Consider the following 19,313-nt stretch of genomic DNA (forward strand, 5'->3'; position numbering starts at 1 on the left):
AGCATAGATTAGCAGCACTGTTCCTCCTGACGCTGATTTTTTCCCATTTTCTCAACTTTCATGAGATCAAAGGAAGAAATGCTTCAGGTATGTTTACAAAATGGCATGCTGTCTACATAAAACGGATCCCATAAATCACCTTAAGATCCAGTCAGTTTAATATAAAATGTTTTTAATTGTTTTTGAAAACATTTAAAAAACAATTTTTGAGCACTTTCAATAAAAAAAGAGAACTGAAATGCTACTGCAATATTCAACTACTGTAGTTTCAGCAGGTACAACAGACAACAAAACACTGGGGAAATCTTGAATTTTTGCACTAAATGAAAACATGAAACAGGGCTTGTTTTTGTCATTTATGGTGTAGTAAAGCACATTATAGTACAAGACTGTTATATGAACCTCTGATGCACTGCACAAAAAAACACTTTCCTTCTTTTCAGTTCAAAAGTCAGTGCTTATTGCAATTATATGCAAAATTATTTACTTCATGAAGTCTTATCATGATAAACAGTATGCAAAATGTTTAAAACATCAAAACAATGAAAATAATCTGAGAAAAGAACATATTCAACAATAACTAAGCAGAATTAGTAAACATAAAAAAGCAAATAACTTGTGAATAACTATGCTTGTCTGGTTAACAATGAACCAGTTTCAGTACAGCCAAGAAAAAAAAAAAAAGTGGTTACAGGAATACCTAGTACTGTACAAGATAAGTCAATAACACTCATGCACATTTTGTGATCATGTATTAACATGGTGAAGCAAACTAAACTTAACTCTTCCTGCTGTAATATTCTCATGTAAGAGAATAAGAAATAGAAATATCTCATTGAGATTAATGCACATTGCTACATAAGACAATTTTATCTGTCACTTTGATGACATTTTGTCTTTTCATAATGAAACACATTTAAAAAGTTTAATCTGTGGACTGTATTGGTTGCATTTATCCTAAGAGATGTGCCTACCACAGGTTCAACAAATTTAGTGCAATATATGAACCCCAGAAAGTTTGCTGGACGAATTCAACCAAATTTAAAGTGTTTGCTGCAATACTGTACAGGGGGTTAAAAATCCTCCAGTCTTTATATTTTTATCAAAAAAGATTTCCATTATTTTTGTATTAGTAGGAAGCTAATAATGTAAACAAGGGATTAGAATGGCCTCAAAATCTCCTTTTCAGAGTATCTCATGTAGAAAGGCTCCCATCATTTGTTAAAAGAAATCACACAGTTTCCTTTGGGTATTGCATACTTTGGTGTGCAGTAGTGCTGTGTCTCAATGTACAGTGAAGAAATAACTAGCATCAAGAAAAAAAATCTAACAGATCATTAAATCAAGATAACAGCAAACACACACAAATGCCAATAACTAGGACATATCAATATATAAACCTCTGAGCCAAACCTAGCACCATTTATTTATCAAAATGTTAATACCCTACTTTGCAAATTTATTGAACAATGAAATCTTATTAAACCTTTCACCACATTTGTTAAATATTTGTTGATTGTAGTCTTCTGATTGGCTTACTAATTAAGGTAAAGGAAAGCTTAGCTAGGCTCAAGGTAGCATAGCAATGGTTTAATGTTAGCTTTAAAAACTTAACGGCAATTTTTAAGTCTATTTGAAACTGATCTTGAAGCTCACTTAAATGGAGCTGTCGACTAGTGAGAAGATTTGTGTCAGCATGAAATTCATAAATAATTATTCACAAAACAAAATGGGAGCCACAGAGAGAAACATTTTAAAACAAATCCTGAGTGCTTCTTTTGCAATTGTGGTTATCACAATAAATAAAAATTAAGCATGTTATAAAATGCTCCTCTTCTTCAAGTACTATTGATATCCCCTTTGTTTTATCAGAGATATAAAGATTTGTGACTTCAGACCTCAGGTGGTGAAATGTTTTCTGTTGAGTTTTTTATGTTATCGCTCTCCTGCTTATTTGTTTTTCAAAGGGATTCCCACGATCAAATTGCATTTCTATGTTCAGGAGCAGTGAAGGAGTCAGTCACTAAATCGATGACTTATAATTAAAACCCTTCAAAATAAATCTTAAATAGAATTTTAATATGTGCATGCAGACATACTGTGATGAAAATAAGAAAACGCTTTTAGTTTCCTTCTAAATTCCCCTATCTCAACTACCAAATAATAAAACATAAAATATTCTTCTAACATGCTTGTATTTATTCTATTAAATTACAATGTTTGGAATTACTTGTTTTGTTTGTGTGTGTGTGCACGTGTGGGCATGTCTCTGTGTTAGCTCCATGTTAAAATCAACATTTTAAAAGAAGACTAATGCAAGGTCACAAATATAAATGGCTACTAGTTTTTCCTTTTAAATATTTTAGCGCAGCTTTTGCTTTCCTTACATTAATATTTAATTTTCCATTATTTTCTCCTATTTAAGCCCTTCGTTGCAGGTGCAAATGGTACTGAAGTCCCAGAAAGTCCTACAGAGATTTTTTTTTTCATTCTACAGTAGCTCTATGCTTCAAGCCTAAATACTTATAATAACCTGAATATTATCCCTGTTTCAAGGAAGACCTTCTTGTCTACAGTTCACCTTAACTATGATTTCATATCTAAAAGATAATGCCAACAACAAAAAATATCCTATACCTAAAATCAATGGTTTCCTCTAAAATCTGTGCAGATCAACCAATGAATTAAAATAAACTTATACAAAATAAAGATCTAGACTGCTCTCGTAAAAGCTGGTTATTCTTTTGTTTACTAGCAAACAATGTGATTAAATGGGGAACATTATAAAATTGAAAACCTAATATTTGTTTTTCTACAGCCTACTCTCTTCAGAAACTTGTTAAGAGCTGAGGCGAGTCTAACCATTTCCTACTGAAGAAGAAACCGCTTCTGCAGCAAACTCTTAAAATGTCACAATTAATAGTAAGTGTTTCTGCTGCGGGAGGCACTTCCATTAAGACAAATACAATACATATGTCTTTCGATACAGTGTGCTACATATTATAAAATACAATTTAACCCAACATTTCAACAGTAGGGTGGTCCTTGCTTTCTATCCATTCAAAACCTGATGAAGTCATAGAGCTCATGGATTCACTGCAAATTTGTTGAAATAATGGGTCATTCTTTAATTCTTCCAGTGTAGCTTCATCATCTTGTCCCTGCTGACGACCTGGATCAAACAGTAGATTTGGATCTAAAGCGTTCAAATCATTGATGCTGCCTGAGAGCTCAGAAGACAACCTGATGTCGCTAGAAAAATCAGACGCAGGATTAGTGAGATCAGACGCTACCTGACCTACCAGCTGCTGGTTGGTTTGCAAGCTGTCTCCACTCAACAGGTCTTTAACAGTGCTACTGAAATCTAATTGTTGCTCTCCAATTTCTGATTGTGCTTGATTATCGCCAGGAGAAAAACTGATCTGATCGGTGCTATTACTTTTGGTGAGGTAAGATGGTGCTTGGAATTCATAAATAGAAGTGCTGGAATCGATCATATTCTGCGGATTGGCACTAGGAAAGACAGTGGAAGTTTCCAAAATCTGAGTGAGATTCATCCGGGCTGTATAATTGGAGGGCAGATTGTTCATGCCCAAACCTCTCACTGCATCATCATTGTCAGAATCAAGTTTACTCAACAAAACATTGGTTATTTTTTTACTGTTTGTTTGCTTCTGAAGAGCATTTGGGAAGGCTGTTTGCATCATGACTGTCAATGGAACCGACTGACTTCTTTGAGCTATGTTGTTGGCACATGCATCCGTGTGAACGTTTGTGAAAACATGAACTTCAGGGGTTACTGGACTTCCAAAGGGGGTCACATTAGATCGGGGGATATTAGATACTGGGTAGAGGGTGCTTCCACTAAGATTACGTTGGCGATGAACAGCAGGGCTCACGCTTCGGCACCGGAAGTTGCTGCTGGCCGAAGAGTTAGTTCCTTTATTATCAAGAGGGGCAGGGACCGCAAAGCCCTCCTGTTTGTTGGTGTTACTTACAGTGGCACCTTGATGCTGCACAGGAGAGACAGGAGTCAGACGACCAAAATGAGTGTCATGATGTCTGGATTGAGACTGGTAAGACTGTCCAGGCACAGCAAAAGCATGAGGTTTCCTGAAACGGTCTTCCACTAGTTCCTGATAGCTTGGGAGAATGCCATGGCCAGAAACGGATGAATTACCAACCCCACTGTACCCATTATTCATCCATTCAAGCTTGGTTTTGTCGGGGTGTGTGGCCATGGGTCTCTGCATCGGTTTCACAGGACTACTTGAGACAATGCTGGCGTCATGATATGCCATACTGGAGCTTATTGGGGTAAATGCAAATGGATTCCTGCATTCCACGGGGCTGGGAGGGACACTGCTGCTGCAGTTAGAATGGGGAGTACCGATGGGTGTATGTCGGCTACTTCCTAAAGCACTATCCACGGGCGTGGTCTGGGCCAACCTGGAGCAAGGGCTCTCCCGTGACAGGCTCTGAGACCCGGCAACCACTTCAGATGTGGGGGTGGGGGTGGGGGTGGGGGTGGGGGTCGGGGTAGGGGTCGGGGTGGGGGTGGGGATCGGGGTGCCATTGCTACGGATGGGGTGATAGAAGTGGGTGCTGGGGGCGTGAGATGACGCTGGTGCGCCTGGAGTCACGGACTGACTCTGAAGGGTCATTCCCAAACAGTTACCGTAAGCATGAGAATTGTTCATTGACATCTGTTGCTCCATGAGCACCAGCTCCTCTACAATACTGTCCTGTGTCAGCTCCTCATCGAAAGGAAAGTAGCTTTCATTTGCTTGGGAAACAGAAGGCTCGAACTCCTTCAGTTCGGACTGTAGAGGTAACTGATCTGAAGACTGTGCTTGCAGTTGACTCAAAGAAGATTCTTGTATCTGGCTGTGTAGTTGCTGGGAATACGTGTCCTGTGGCATTCCTTCTAATTCCCAGACAGACTTCTCTAAGTCATTGATATCAGAGTGCTCAGGAACTGTCATAACACTGATATCTTGCTGTTGTTCACAGCCGGTAGATATAAACTCAGAATCCTTAGTGACCTGTTGCCATTCATTTGGGTTAAAGCTGCCATGCGATTTTGAATCACTGTCCAAGAGAAAGACACTGCCTTCAAGCTTTACTTTTATATCTGGAGATGATGATGGTGTGGTTTGCTGTTCTGAAGCTAAATCACTGGTAACAAGAGCAGAGGACTTCAAGGGTTGACTTGCCACTACGTGCGAGTTAACATTTGTTGATACCTTGCTAGGAATCTGAGAACCTGCTGCTGAACTTTCCGTTTTCCCTGAATGCAGAACCTTTTGGTCCTTCTTAACACTGCCTGGTTTCTGACCTTCCGAGATAACTGCAGAAAGCTGTTCCACGATTGGTTTCTTTACAGGAGGCACCTGGGACTCTTGCAATGCAGAAGACAGCCGCTTTCTTGGACTTTTAGTGCATAATTTAGGGTCTTTATTTATTGAGTCACCATTAGATGGTGAGCTGGTGCTGGTGAAAGTTAAGTTCTGAGTGGCAACTGAGAGAGTGATAGTGCTTTGATTATTGCCTGTTGAAGTGCCTGGCAGAATTTCATTACAGCGATTTTTACATTTGGTCCTCTGGTCACAGACCTTAGTTGCTTTTATTTCAATAACACCTTCATTTGAAGGTTTTTGCACTACTCCCTCTGTATTACTTTTCTGCCCTGAGAGGGCACTAGGTGTTGTTTTGGGCACGTCAGCCCCATCAGAGTTCTCTTGGCACTGTACAGGATGCTCATCTGATGACATCTCAGGTTCCATTTTGACTTCCACAGCAGATGGTCCCCCGGTGCTGCTGGCCCTGGATCCAGGAGACTGAAGTGAAACAACAGAACCATTCTTGATCTGTGGAATGGTCCTTGATTCTTCCGTTGTTCCTGCAGCACTGTTTACTGAGGCAGAATGTTTCAGAGGGGCACTACTGTTGCTGGGTGTGAGGGATATTGCTGTCATTTTCACCACATTTAGAGAACTCACGTGTGACGTGGGTACAACAGCGGTTTTGATGGGACTACTAGTAAAGAGGACAGTAGTTGGAGAGCGGATGGTGAGGGCACTGGTGTTGGCTGGTTTGGGTAAGATCTGAGGGTAGCGGTGCCGAGCAGAGCGATCCCCCCCAGGACTGGCTGGGACGTGCTGAGGAGTCTTTGGTGCCTGCTTCACAGACTGCATGTGCTGAGTGACCACCTGTACATTGAGGGGAAGAACTTTACCGTCAGAAGAACTCATTGGACTTGGTGAAGTTACCAGTTGCCTGGTCCGCTGGACCTGTTAAAAAGGCGGAAAACAAAAATATCAGATGTAACAAGTCTAGAATAGAAATAGCAATTCATATATTCATTAGTATTAAGGCATTTAATACATGTAATGCTAAAAAGAAAAAAAAAAGGACAGTTCGTATGTTAGACAAGAGTTTTTAGACCAGATTCGATATAACCCGAGAAGTAAATACTATAATAAATGCAACACAGTGTAATATAGTTACCAAATACAATGATATGTAAGAAGAGTATGAAGACTTCAATGAAAAACTTCACATTTGTGATGAATACTTGCTAAAACAATGAATTTTAAGGAGGTTATAGGGAGCAGAAATAAAATCTTGAAGAAACATGCAACTGTAAAGGTATCTAACTGGAGTCTGTGGCAAGATGACTCACTCACAGGGGAGACTGTCTTATAAATGGATCTACCGTGGGCATTACTAATAAACCACTGTGGATAGGGTCTCAGATAAAACTACTGCCTCCCCCAGTTTGCTCTACAATGAATAGTGCAAGAGTATGGTTCCCAGGTATTCCATGTTTCAATAACATGAGGATGACGATGATAAGGATAATGATAAGAACAGAAAAACCACAAGATACTATATTTCCCTAATAACATCATAAATAACAACATAAAATACCATCTTGCTTTAGCATGATGCACTCTCATTTTATTTTTATTTATTTTTAAACATTAAAAAAATTATTTATTTATTAATTTATTTATTTTTGGCTGCTTTGGCTCTTTGTTGCTGCCTGTGGGCTTTTCTCTAGTTGCGGCAAGCGGGGGCTACTCTTCGTTGTGGTGCACGGGCTTCTCATTGCGGTGGCTTCTCTTGTGCAGCATGGGCTCAAGGAGCACGGGCTTCAGTAGTTGTGGCATGCGGGCTCAACAGTTGTGGCTCACGGGCTCTAGAGCGCAGGCTCAGTAGTTGTGGTGCACGGGCTTAGTTGCTCCGTGGCATGTGGGATCTTCCCGGACCAGGGCTTGAACCCGTGTCCCCTGCACTGGCAGGCGGATTCTTAACCGTGGCACCGCTAGGGAAGCCCATGCACTCTCATTTTAAAAGCCTCTTCATCATAAACTCAGCTGTGTGAGAGAGGCAAGGAGTAGACCATAACCTCTATTTGTTGATAAGGAAAGAGACTCAGAGTAGCTTAGAGACTTGCCTGAGGTTCCATGTCCAGCAAGCCATTGAGACAAGTCTATGTTAATGTATTACCAACAGATATTACAATTTTGCTCCATCTGAATGTTAAACAGGAAAAAAATATAAACCAAAAAAAGTTTGCAATTGTGTCACCTTCGCTTAGATAGAGATGAAACAACTCTGAAAATGACTCATCTCTTACATAAAGCTCTGACTGGTTATGTGCAAACTTAAATGTCTTGTAATTTCACTTCTGTTCCTTTTATAGCTCACGTTGTAATCAACAACGTATATCCTGAATAAAAGACAACTGACTGAAGTGAAATCTGTGTGTGGTCACAAAATCAGTTTATAACTGAATCTACACCTATACTTGCCTCCTTCTTCTGTGCCACTTTTAACTAAACAACTGACTTCCCACAATCCCAGTAAGGCCAAATGCTATTTAATGATATTACCGGAATGGGACTAGGGACAGCTGCCACAACGATACCGATAGGCTGAGGAGAAAGGATTGCAGGATTTCCATTAGAAAGACTAGTCACTCCATTGGTTGTAGCGCCTTCTGATTTTTTTGTTGAGGATTCTCCTGGCAAAGGGGATTGTAGTTTCTGTTCTTGTTGCTTCTTCTGGATTTTCCGTTGCAATTGCTGTTTAGCGTCAATAGGAGATGGCAGAGTCTTCACTTGGGGCTGAAAGGAATTACTTTCAGCTGTAGGTATAAAAGCAGAAGGCTGGGTAATTCCTTTAATTCCTGAAAATAAACAGAAAGTAAAGCTAAAATACTCTTATTTATAGAAAGCAGTTACAACTCAATTTCTAAGACTATGTAGCCATTTACTGGACAAAGCAACCAAACCCAGCAAATTTTAACTCACAATTTCTTTATAAAGCATAAATATTACACTTCCAGTTTATAAACATTTGTCAATATGGTTTTAATTGACACCTTAGAATATGGTTCAACTTGGGTGACAGCTGTAGTTATATCTGCAATAATAGATGAAGATTTTGAAAAGAGTAGTAGCTATATCACTAATGTACAAAAGCTAAGATAAATGCCAAGAGAGCATGTTTTACATTTTATCAGTAGATGTCAGAAAAATCTCCCTTCCCCCTTCTCTAATTAAGAAATTCACGCATTTTCACGATTTTAATATTCAGTCCACAAGGGGCACTCAATAAATATTTGCTGAAACCATCCATATCTTAGAAAAAAATTGTATGGGGAAAACAAGTCTTTAATTCTACAAGAACTTCATGAAAATAGGTACTACAATTTTAAGTGCTTTAATTAATTAATTAATTAATTAATTAATTAATTATTCCAGTATGACCTAGGAGAAATTAAGCAGAGTTTCTTAATAAGACTGAGGTTAAGATATTCTAAAAAAAGGGTCACTGAGAAAGCTTCTTAAAGTAGTAGTAAGATCAACACTGAGAAAAAGGAACGATAAAATAAGCAAGGGATAAATTTTAAGAAAACTTGATTATGTAATACAACTAATTTTTCAAAAGCTCATTTCACATTTAGGGAGTGGCATTAAGATCATTAGAAAGTGAGCAGGGGTCAGCAGAAACAGTGGAGAGAGGCAAAGGGAGGGCACCCCTGCACTGCTGGCACATCCTGACCTTCCCTTCCCCAGTCGTTTCTGCTTTTCATCTGGTTAACAGCAACAGCTTCGGGAGTGGGAGACGGGGAAGGAGAGAAAGCGACTGTAAACTCTAACCCACACACTCACTGCTCAACAATCCCGCATGTTCTGACCCCCCTTTTATCACCTAAGTACTATTCTTTCCCCTCAAATCCAACTCGAATTGCACTGCTCCCATCCGATCCGCAGCCTCGGCTCTGGCTGCTCAGCACCTGCACCCGAGAGCCTGTGCCAACCGCTCAAGCTCGCTGTCTCATGCCTCCTGCCAGGGTTTCTGGACAGGCATGAGTTCCAAGCAGCTGCTTACAAAGGACATCTGTAATACAACCTGTTCTTAACATGGAGACGATACTTACAAAAAACCAAATGTACCTTCAAAGGATAAAGATTCATCACTACCAAAGGATATTTTTTAAAGTGGCAATGGGGCTTCCCTGGTGGTGCAGTGGTTAAGAATCTCCCTGCCAATGCAGGGGACATGGGTTCGAGCCCTGGTCCGGGAAGCTCTCACATGCTGCGGAGCAGCTAAGCCGTGTGCCACAACTACTGAGCCTGAGCTCTAGAGCCCGCAAGCGGCAACTGGTGAGCCCACGTGCCACAACAACTGAAGCCCGTGCACCTACAGCCCACGGTCCACAACAAGAGAAGCCACCGCAATGAGAAGCCTGCGCACCACAACGAAGAGCAGCCCCCGCTTGCTGCAACTAGAGAAAGCCCGCATGCAGCAGCGAAGACCCACTGCAGCCAAAAATAAATAAAAAAAAAAACAAAACAAAGTGGCAATGGCTGAGAATGAAATTTCAGAAGATTGTTAAAAAAAAGTCAGCCTCCCAAGCTACTTTCAAAAAGTGAAAGCGCCTACTTATATATGTGATTTTTAGTATTTTGGTTTAAAAAATATACCTTTCTTCACACTTATGCCTTAAAAATCCATTCATTCAACATTTCTTTCAGTGAGACTATGTGAATAACGTGGGAAATAAGAAGACAGAGATGTCTCTGTTTCTTTACCCCATGATACCTCCTAAGTCCGCAACATGTGAAAGTACTCTCCTGGGTGTCAGTAGGGGTAGGAGAAAGAGAACACAGCAAGTTGAAGGGCCCATATCTTTTAGAACCTCATTTTGCCAGAAGCTAGGAAGACAGTCTGGTGTAAAGGAGTAACCTGGGTTTTGGAGACAGACAAATCAGGATTCAAATTCTGGCTAATTCCACTGCTTATCTGACTATGGACAAATTACTTAACCTCCCTGAATCTGTTTCCTGATCTGTAAAATGGGAATAAATATCCCCTATCTTACAGGACCGCTGGGGGAATAAATGCGGTAACAGATGTGAGCTATCTAGCTAGATGAGGCAGCCTAAGCACTCTCCTGCCCCTGTGTAACTATAAGTGTACAGACTTGAGCCATCCATTTTATATCGAGACAGGAAAAATTATGATGAGGCTCTTGTAAAAGGCTATTTTCCTGACATTTATGGTCCTCAATTGACAATAAAATGAGAGAACAGAACAATCTCTCTCACACACATACTGCAAATGCTTAAAGCTTCTGATAAATTTAAACAGAGAAAAAGGATTCCTTATTAAAATAATGAAGTTAAGATAGAAAAGTAAAGTTATTTAAGAGTATAATTATAATTATAGTTCTGGCTGTGACAAATCTACTGTTTCATATTAATACATTTTTTATAGAAGTTATAATTTCCTAGAGTAATAACAAAATGTATTCACTCTTTTTTAGGTTTATAAATTATGACTGAAATAAGACATTTTAAAAATTTCATTAAAATAGATACTTTACACAGCTATTAATTTAGGAGGGAGTTATTATTCCAACGATACTGTCAGTCCTAATACTGTTAATTCTTAAGTTCCTATCTGAATAAAAATACTCATCTGAATGCATATTAAAAAAAAAATCACTCTTGCTATTTCATAGGAATGCTTCACATGGTTTATTTTTTGTGAGACTAAGGTACCTTTCACATTGTCCAAAGATCATTTCATTTATAAGTATTAGTTTTGGGGATAGGAGTCTTAGCAAGTAATTAAAAAACTTAATCGTACTTTTTACTTGTAATATTTAATTTATTAATTTAGAAATACTTATATATACTTAAAAGTACACATACACATATTCTTTAAACTTTAAAACAGCAATGGAAAAATTAATGAAATACCAACTAGGAAATCATAAAAGTTTCATACTTAAGCAGAGCAACATACAAAGCTATAACTTAAAAGTTTATCATGAAAGAACTATTATTATTTTTGTTAGCTCAACAAGCCCATCTGAATTGAGTATTAAGGGAAATAAGAGTGAACACATACAAATACTAAAGAGACAAAGGAGGTCTTTTGGCTAAGCTCTTCTTTTTACTACCAACTCTAAATACAGTTAACACCCTGTCAGTTTTAGCTTCTTAATAATTTTGTACCTGGTGGTGCTGCGGCCATTACAGTTAGAGCTGCCATCGACTTGGTGCCTATATAGTGACTTTTCACAAGGAAGCGGGCTAATTCCAAGACTGTGTCAAATGGCTGGCTTAACACTTTCTGGGCCCACTCACACACAAGACGGCAAGCAGAAGTGATAACTTCCTCATCAATATTTTGAAGCTGCCCAGAAGGTTCAGCTCCTTCCAACTAAACAAAGGAAAAAGGAAAAGACTTTTAAAAGAAAGTTCAGAGAAATTAAATTGAAGCACACTTAAGATACATGTTCTTAATCAGAAGATACAATATAAAACTATTGAGTCAGAGTAGTACTAAGTGACCGGTACTGGCAGGCATAAAAGTAGAGACCTGCAGATACGAGGCCTATGCCTATACACACTGGTGCACAGCTACCAGCAGCGTTGTGAATATAACATTTAAACATATATTGTTAAACATATATGAAGACTAACAGATCTTTTGAATTTTTTAAAAAGCCTTTTCTAACATCAAGAAAACAAACTATGCCATAAGCCGTATTTTCTCTTCTGAAAACATTTGTTCTACATGTTATTCTATAACCTAAATTTTCCTCTTGACAATATAGACCATGGATATATCTACAAATTAGGAACTTTAGATTCATCTTTTTTCTCCTTAATTTCACGAACCATGGTGATATAAGTCATATATGTTAACAGTTACCAGCCACTGTTGAACTTTTTGGCTCATTTATTTAGTAAAAGACAGTTCCTGGTCCCTGGTTTTATCCAAATGATACCATGCAGAATCGTTTCAATGTTGATAGTAAGGTACAATTCTACTTATCAAAAAGAAAAGGCAGAAATTCTTACCCCATCCCCAGTTTTGTGAAAATCAAGATTGGGCAGTGTTGGCATATGAACAAAAGCTTTTTTTCTTAGTCCACTGTAGCAATACGTAATAAATGGTTAAGGTCTAAAGTACTCGAAATTAAATGAACTGTTTATATAGTTAGCACTTGAAAAGTAACTATGTATGAAATGAGAATAAAATCAGCCTGAGATACCATCTACTTTCTGAGTTCTTCAGTAAAAGAAAACTTAATATTAGAAACTCAGGGCACCTTTACTCTTTTGAAACTGAAACAGTCCTTGTAGAATGTTACTGGCTTAAATGGAACAAAATGATTTTCATCTGTTATAAATTTTATGAATAAATGTTCCTAATAAGCTGTGCCAGCCACCAGTAACAAACAGGTCAGAAGGAAAGGAATATCCAGATGGAAACCTGGCAGAGAGAAGGGAAACTTTAGCCCAGGGCACTGGGACAAAAACAACTCTTAAGAGTGTCACAAGGGCTTTAACCTTTTCACTTCTCTTTTTCCACTGAAACGTACAGGATTATCACCTGTAACATGCCAAAGACACACGAAGACATTTTTGTTTGTACTCAGGAAACAAGACTCAGTTGTGCAACAACTGGTTAAAGAACACCTGGAGCCATTTTAGAAAAGCAGCCTCTCCCCTTCCCCTTTTCATGTCCCCTACAGCAGAATTTTTATGCTTTGAAAAAGGCTAAAAGCTAAGCAGAGAGAAATGATGTATTTCTAATATGATACAGAGACCCTCCATGTTACAATCTTCTTCCAAGGGTAGGAAGAACTTTAGTAAACTCTTAATTTTAATTTCCTTACTTCTGTTTGCTCCTAAGTATTTCTCTATCATGAGAGGGGCCTTTTCTATGCCCTGGCTTTAATTTTAATACAGCCTTTAAAGGGTTGGATGAAAATACAAAGAAAACACTAATTCTCCAGCACAAGTTCCACAGAAAAATTTTTTGAATGTTGTATATATTGCCAAGAAGATCCCTATGTTTCTAAATTAGAGGAAGGAAAGATGATAAACTAACATCTTTCTCCACTTTCACTGATATAATTTACAACTGCTGTACTGTGGCGTGCCTTAGTAATTCTTATTGTTAAGGAAAAGAAGATCAGACCATTAAGAACACATTATAGTGGCAGAGTAAGGTGAAATCTATCACAATCCTAATAACCACTATTTGTTATTTCTCTTGCAGTGTGATAAACAGCTGGGAAAATACAATTTACAATTATTCTAAGTACTTCTGAGTCATTTATATTTGTTGATTTAAGTTTATTTCTAAGTATAGCTGCTAGTTGAACTACAGCAGCAGATGTTCTGTAATAAGTGAGAACTTAAAGAGATTACTAAAAACCATTCTGGTAAAGGATATTTAGATTTGCCTCTCGTGCCCAGACGACGTGCCTTCATGTTTGGAAAGACATTTTTCATGATCTTTCCAAAGTCAGCAGCACTTAATGGATGGTAACCAAGATTGTCACAATAGCTCCTGCAAAAGAAGGAGGGATCAATTCAGAGAGAGCAACAGAACTCAGCATCACATTAGCACAGCGTTATTTCAGTCCAACTTGACCCCTATGACAAAGTGAAAAAACACATCTTCAAGTCATTCACCACAATTTTCACTGATACATGTTCATCCTTCTTTAAAGACTAACTCAGGCTTACTTAGCTTGTTTCATCCTCAGGGTACACAGTACTACTGCTTTTACTAGCAAAAACTTGCAGTAAGACATTGGCAGTGCAAAGTTTTCCAGCTACAATCCAACCATGCATTCTGAAATGAGAATATCCAGGCTCAACCACTAGGGCTATACGTTTCCACATATATATCAAGCTCACATACTGGAATAATTTCCAATGTAAACATTATGTGTGTCAGACATTAGAGACAAAACTACTACATGGTTTGGAATAGAAACACGATGTATTAGAACTAAAAGGGACCTTAGGGATCATCTATACCAACACTCTCATTTTACCAATAAGGGAAAAAAATGAAGGCACAGTGTTCTCACCACCACCCCCGCCCCCCATTATTGCCAGGAGAAAGTACCTTGTAAGGCAGTAACTTCAAGGGGGACCAGGGAAACAAGCCAAGTCTTATCTACTACTAGATCAGGTGTTGTTTCTCTCTACAGCTGCCAGTCATGGGTAAAAGGCCAATTCCTTCTCTACCAGTTCAGCAGAAGGAAAATGCCACGTCCTATTCTGGCTACCAAGGCCTCCCTCATAACTGTTGGCCTTTGGGAGAACCGCTACCAAAGAGCAAGTCAGAGGAATTCCAAAATAACTCAATCAAATCTCCCCAGCTCACCCCCCATTTCAGCATCAACTAGAGCAGCTTCTCGATGAAGAAGTCATGCAGTAGCGAGCCAAGGAGAGAGGTTTAGGATGAAGAAGGAAAACCACTGGAATGGGCAGCCTATAATGGTAACTGGGACTTGAGTTCTTGTAGATGAATGAATATCCTGGCAACATTCTTGAAGTGACCTGAATTCCAGAAGTCAAACTGGTAGAGACTCAGGAGAAGGTTGGGAACGCTGGAAGCCTTAATAGAGAGAACAGGGTAGGTCTGAAGACTGGTGTTTTTCTTGATTGTGCCCTCCCTATCCCAGCACCAAATACACCACACACTTCTGTTGGGGGTGGGGCTGAGGGGAAGGAGAAGAGTTGCCTAGCAAATGCATTCTCAACAATGCTGCAGAGTAGGGAGAAGGGAAAGGAGCTAACGTGTCGAGAACTCCCTCTCTAAGGAATATTAGATACATCATATGTAAGCTGAGACTAACTCCAAGTGGCTCAGGGGCCAAGGTTTAAAGCACAAAGCAAAGGAGTGGCTATTTTGGGGGGCTGACAATTTAAATGAATTGCATCAAATCATAACCATTTCAGTAGCAACTTAAATTGGTCACCTTTATGGTTTAAACCAGCGCAGAAAGAAAATGTGAATGATCTCTTTCACACCTTAGGGACTTGATACTTGTTTCCTCTACCTGGAATATTTTCTTACCCTTCAAGCCCCTGCTTGTTATGACTTTGAAAGGGTCTCTACTGACTACCCCATCTAAAGCAGTGCTCTCCTGCCATACCCTCACCATATTCCTTGTCTGTGTACTTTGTTTCTTTTCTTCTCCTGACTTAAAATTATGTAACAGACTATTTGTTATGTATCCTCCATTAGACTCTAAGTTCAACCAGGTCAGTGACCATATCTATCTGGTTCATCACTGTATTCTTAGCACTAGGAACAAGACTGAAGAGTCATATTAAGCCCACGTGTCACATTAAACCTTAATATGACATACAACTTAAAATGACTTTAAATATGACTTAATAAGTATGCCATATTTAAAATGACAAGAAACCTTACAGAAACACATAAAACAAACAAAACAAGAAAGAAAACAGGGCCCACTGGCTCCTATGACAGCACTGGCAGATGGGCCTAAAAAAACTGAAACCAAATAAAGAGAATCAAAGCAATGAGTCTAATAAGAGATATAATATCCATTCTATTCTCCTTTTGTGATTTAGGTTTTGATATTTTTTTCATTATATTAGTATACCAAAGTTCTTTATTTTGGCAGAAGGGGTAGGTGGAAGGTTGGCAAAATTAAGTATCAGGATGACCAATGCAAAATTTGCTTGTCAAGTTGAACTAATCCTGAGTGTGATTTCAGAATGTGACCATCTAGTTTCATCTGGTTTTTGATTCTTATTTATTCCACTAAAAGCAGGGAATTCACTATTTGGAAGAATAACAATGAACTTACCTTTAAAATACTCTTTAGTGGATAAATATATAAAGTATCGGTTGGCCAAAAGGTTCGTTTGGTTTTTTCTGTAAGATGGCTCTAGTAGCACTTATTGTCTTTAACTTCATTCGAAACAGTTTCGTTAGATTGTATGAGACAGCTGTCATATCAGCGTGCATTTAAAAAGAGACTTATCAAAACTGGTGAATTTTTGTGTAGCCATTTTAATATTGAAGATGGAAGAAAAAAAGCAACATTTCAAGAAAGGTAAAAACGCAACCGAAACGCAAAAAAAGATTTCTGCAGCATATGGAGAAGGTGCTGTGACTGATTGAACGTGTCAAAAGTGGTTTGCGAAGTTCTGTGCTGGAGACTTCTCGTTGGACGATGTTCCACGGTTGGGTAGACCGGTTGAAGTTGATAGCGATCAAATTGAGATATTAATTGAGAACAGTCAACATTATACCACACAGAAGATAGCCAACATACTCAAAATATCCAAATCAAGCGTTGAAAATCATTTGCACCAGCTTGGTTATGTTCATCACTTTGATGTTTGGGTTCCACGTAAGTTAAGTGAGAAAAACCTTCTTGACCATATTTCCACGTGCGATTCTCTACTAAAACATAACGAAAACGTTCTGTTTTTAAAACAAACTGTGACGGGCGATGAAAAGTGGATACTGTACAATAATGTGAAACAGAAGAGATCACGGGGCAAGAGAAATGAACCACCACCAACCACACCAAAGGCCGGTCTTCATCCAGAGAAGGTGATGTTGTGTATGTGGTGGGATTGGAAGGGAGTCCTCTATTATGAGCTCCTTCCTGAAAACCAAAGATTAAGTCAAACAAGCTCCCAATTAGACCAACTGAAAGCAGCACTCCACTAAAAGCGTCCAGAACTAGTCAACAGAAAACACAGAATCTTCCATCAGGATAATGCAAGACCACATGTTGCTTTGATGAGCAGGTAAAAACTATTACAGCTTGGCTGGGAAGTTCTGATTCGTCCACCATATTCACCAGACATTGCACCTTTGGATTTCCATTTATTTCGGTCTTTACAAAATCCTCTTAACAGAAAAAATTTCAATTCCCTGGAAGACTGTAAAAGGCACCTGGAACAGTTCTCTGCTCAAAAAGATAGAAAGTTTTGGGAAGATGGAATTATGAAGTTGCCTGAAAAATGGCAAAAGGTAGTGGAAAAAAATGGTGAATACGTTGTTCCATAAAGTTCTTGGTGAAAATGAAAAATGTCTTTTATTTTTACTTAAAACCGAAGGCACTTTTTGGCCAACCCAATACTTTGGAGACGTATAATAAACAACTCAAATTATACCTCCTGAATCAAATAGTAGGCAATGTTAAGAATAAAACTGCTTATGGTTCAAAACTCTATACTTTGACACCTTACATGTCAAAGAGAAAATAAAGAGCGCCTCAATTTGAGAGTAACAATAACAATACCCAGACAGGTCATCAATTTCTTTAATTTTGTGAAATTAATGAACTGGAAATGAGTTCAGAAGGTTGTATAGTTCAACTTCCTGTCAGGTGTAGAAATGGCTATCCTACTGAATGATGGGTTACCTCTGAACACTTCTCCTGATAGGAAGGGCTCTATATTGTGACGTGGCCCATCTAATTTTCAGTGGTTCTAATTTTCAAAGAAAAATAACTTCATTATTACAGCCTCTTTCCCATTGAAAAGTTCTAGACATTCAGTGACTCTGTTTAGTATAATTAAATATTTATAGGCTATCTATTCATAATTTTGAAACCAGGGCTATATAACATGCCATAGGTCATTCCAGGCCATGTGGAGATCTTGGATAGTTTACATCTTGTTTTCCTGCTTCATAACTAAACTGCAGGTTGATCAAGCAAGATACAGTGTCAATTAACACCTAACTCAGCGTCGCATTATATTTATGCAAGACTCACAAAAGGGGAAGGTACAGAGAATGTTCTGTTCACAGGATAACTAACACTCTAATGCCATTCTTAAAATGAGATTTTTCTTTTGGTCTTACTCTTTTTTTAAAAGTATGCTTTACAGACTTTGAAATTAAGCTTAATATTTAATATGGCCATCAACATGTCACTCAAAATCCTCAGAAGCAAGTCAGTCTTCAATGTTTATTCATACCATTTACAAATAAATGATTAAGTTAAAGGTAAACATTGTTTAAAGGTACAAAAATATAAATAAAAATCATAAAAGACTTGTGGCAAAATATAGTCATAGGATACATAACAATACCTGGACATTTTTGGATTGCTTTGTATGTGTTACATCATTTAATCCCCCCAAACCACCTTGAGGCAGGTTTTTTTTTTTTTTCCCTGCGAAGCTATTTTTATAGTTCTTTTGAGACATTAAATTTCAAAACCCATTATAAATAAGCCCCTATTTTCTTACAGATGTTAAAAAAATGGCCTCAACATTATTTATATGAAAATATTCACACATATTTTAGTATACATAAAGTATATGTGTTACCTATACTGCCTAAATGCCAGTTAATGAGGATGGTGACAGTAGCTCCTAGAATGCAATTAAGCTGTCTTATTGCAATGACACATTATTACCTATAAAAAGACTGATGCAAAAGATAATCCTTACATCATTATGTAAAAAATAAAGAAAACAGCATGTATATAAAATGTCATAAAGTCCAACTGCTTTTATTTATAAGAACATGCTTTCAATTTGTGTACCAAAAATTCTAATTTGGCTATGGACTCCTACAATTCAAGGCATATACTTCTGACTTAATGTATGATTTCAAGATTTTTTATTTTTAACCTCTTGACCCAGTTCACTCATCTTTCCCACCCTCCACCATCATCCTTTGACAACCAACAATACATTATCTATATCTGTTAGCTTTTTTTTTTTTAAGGAATTTTTAGTTTCAACATGTAAGAGAGATCACATTGTATTTGTCTTTCTCTGACTTATTTCACTTAACATAATGCCCATGAGGTCCATCCATGTTGCTGTAAATGGAAAGATTTCATTCTTTTTTACAGCTGAATAATATTCCACTGTATATACACACAATTTCTTTATCCATTCATTCATCAATGGACACTTAGGTTGTTTCCACGTCTTGGCTATTGTAAACAGTGCTGCAGTGAACAT

At 38.2% G+C, this 19,313-nt stretch overlaps 1 protein-coding gene across 7 annotated transcripts in view; it reads right to left on the reverse strand.

Moving 5' to 3' along the window:
* Nucleotides 1-151: 151 nt before the first annotated feature.
* Nucleotides 152-19,313, reverse strand: part of RFX7 (regulatory factor X7) — a 159,739-nt gene continuing 140,577 nt past the window's right edge. For all 7 annotated transcript variants that reach the window (XM_082444857.1, XM_082444858.1, XM_082444855.1 and 4 more), the window contains 5 exons: nt 13,777-13,893; nt 12,393-12,477; nt 11,541-11,748; nt 7,902-8,197; nt 152-6,293 (listed from right to left, as the gene is read on the reverse strand). In XM_082444857.1, coding sequence (XP_082300983.1) covers nt 3,015-6,293; nt 7,902-8,197; nt 11,541-11,748; nt 12,393-12,477; nt 13,777-13,893 — 3,985 coding nt within the window. In that variant the 3' untranslated portion in view covers nt 152-3,014. The remainder of the gene's footprint in view (nt 6,294-7,901; nt 8,198-11,540; nt 11,749-12,392; nt 12,478-13,776; nt 13,894-19,313) is intronic.

The sequence above is a fragment of the Balaenoptera physalus genome, assembly GCF_965194825.1.
Source record: "Balaenoptera physalus genome assembly, chromosome: 2".
Classification (NCBI taxonomy): domain Eukaryota; kingdom Metazoa; phylum Chordata; class Mammalia; order Artiodactyla; family Balaenopteridae; genus Balaenoptera; species Balaenoptera physalus.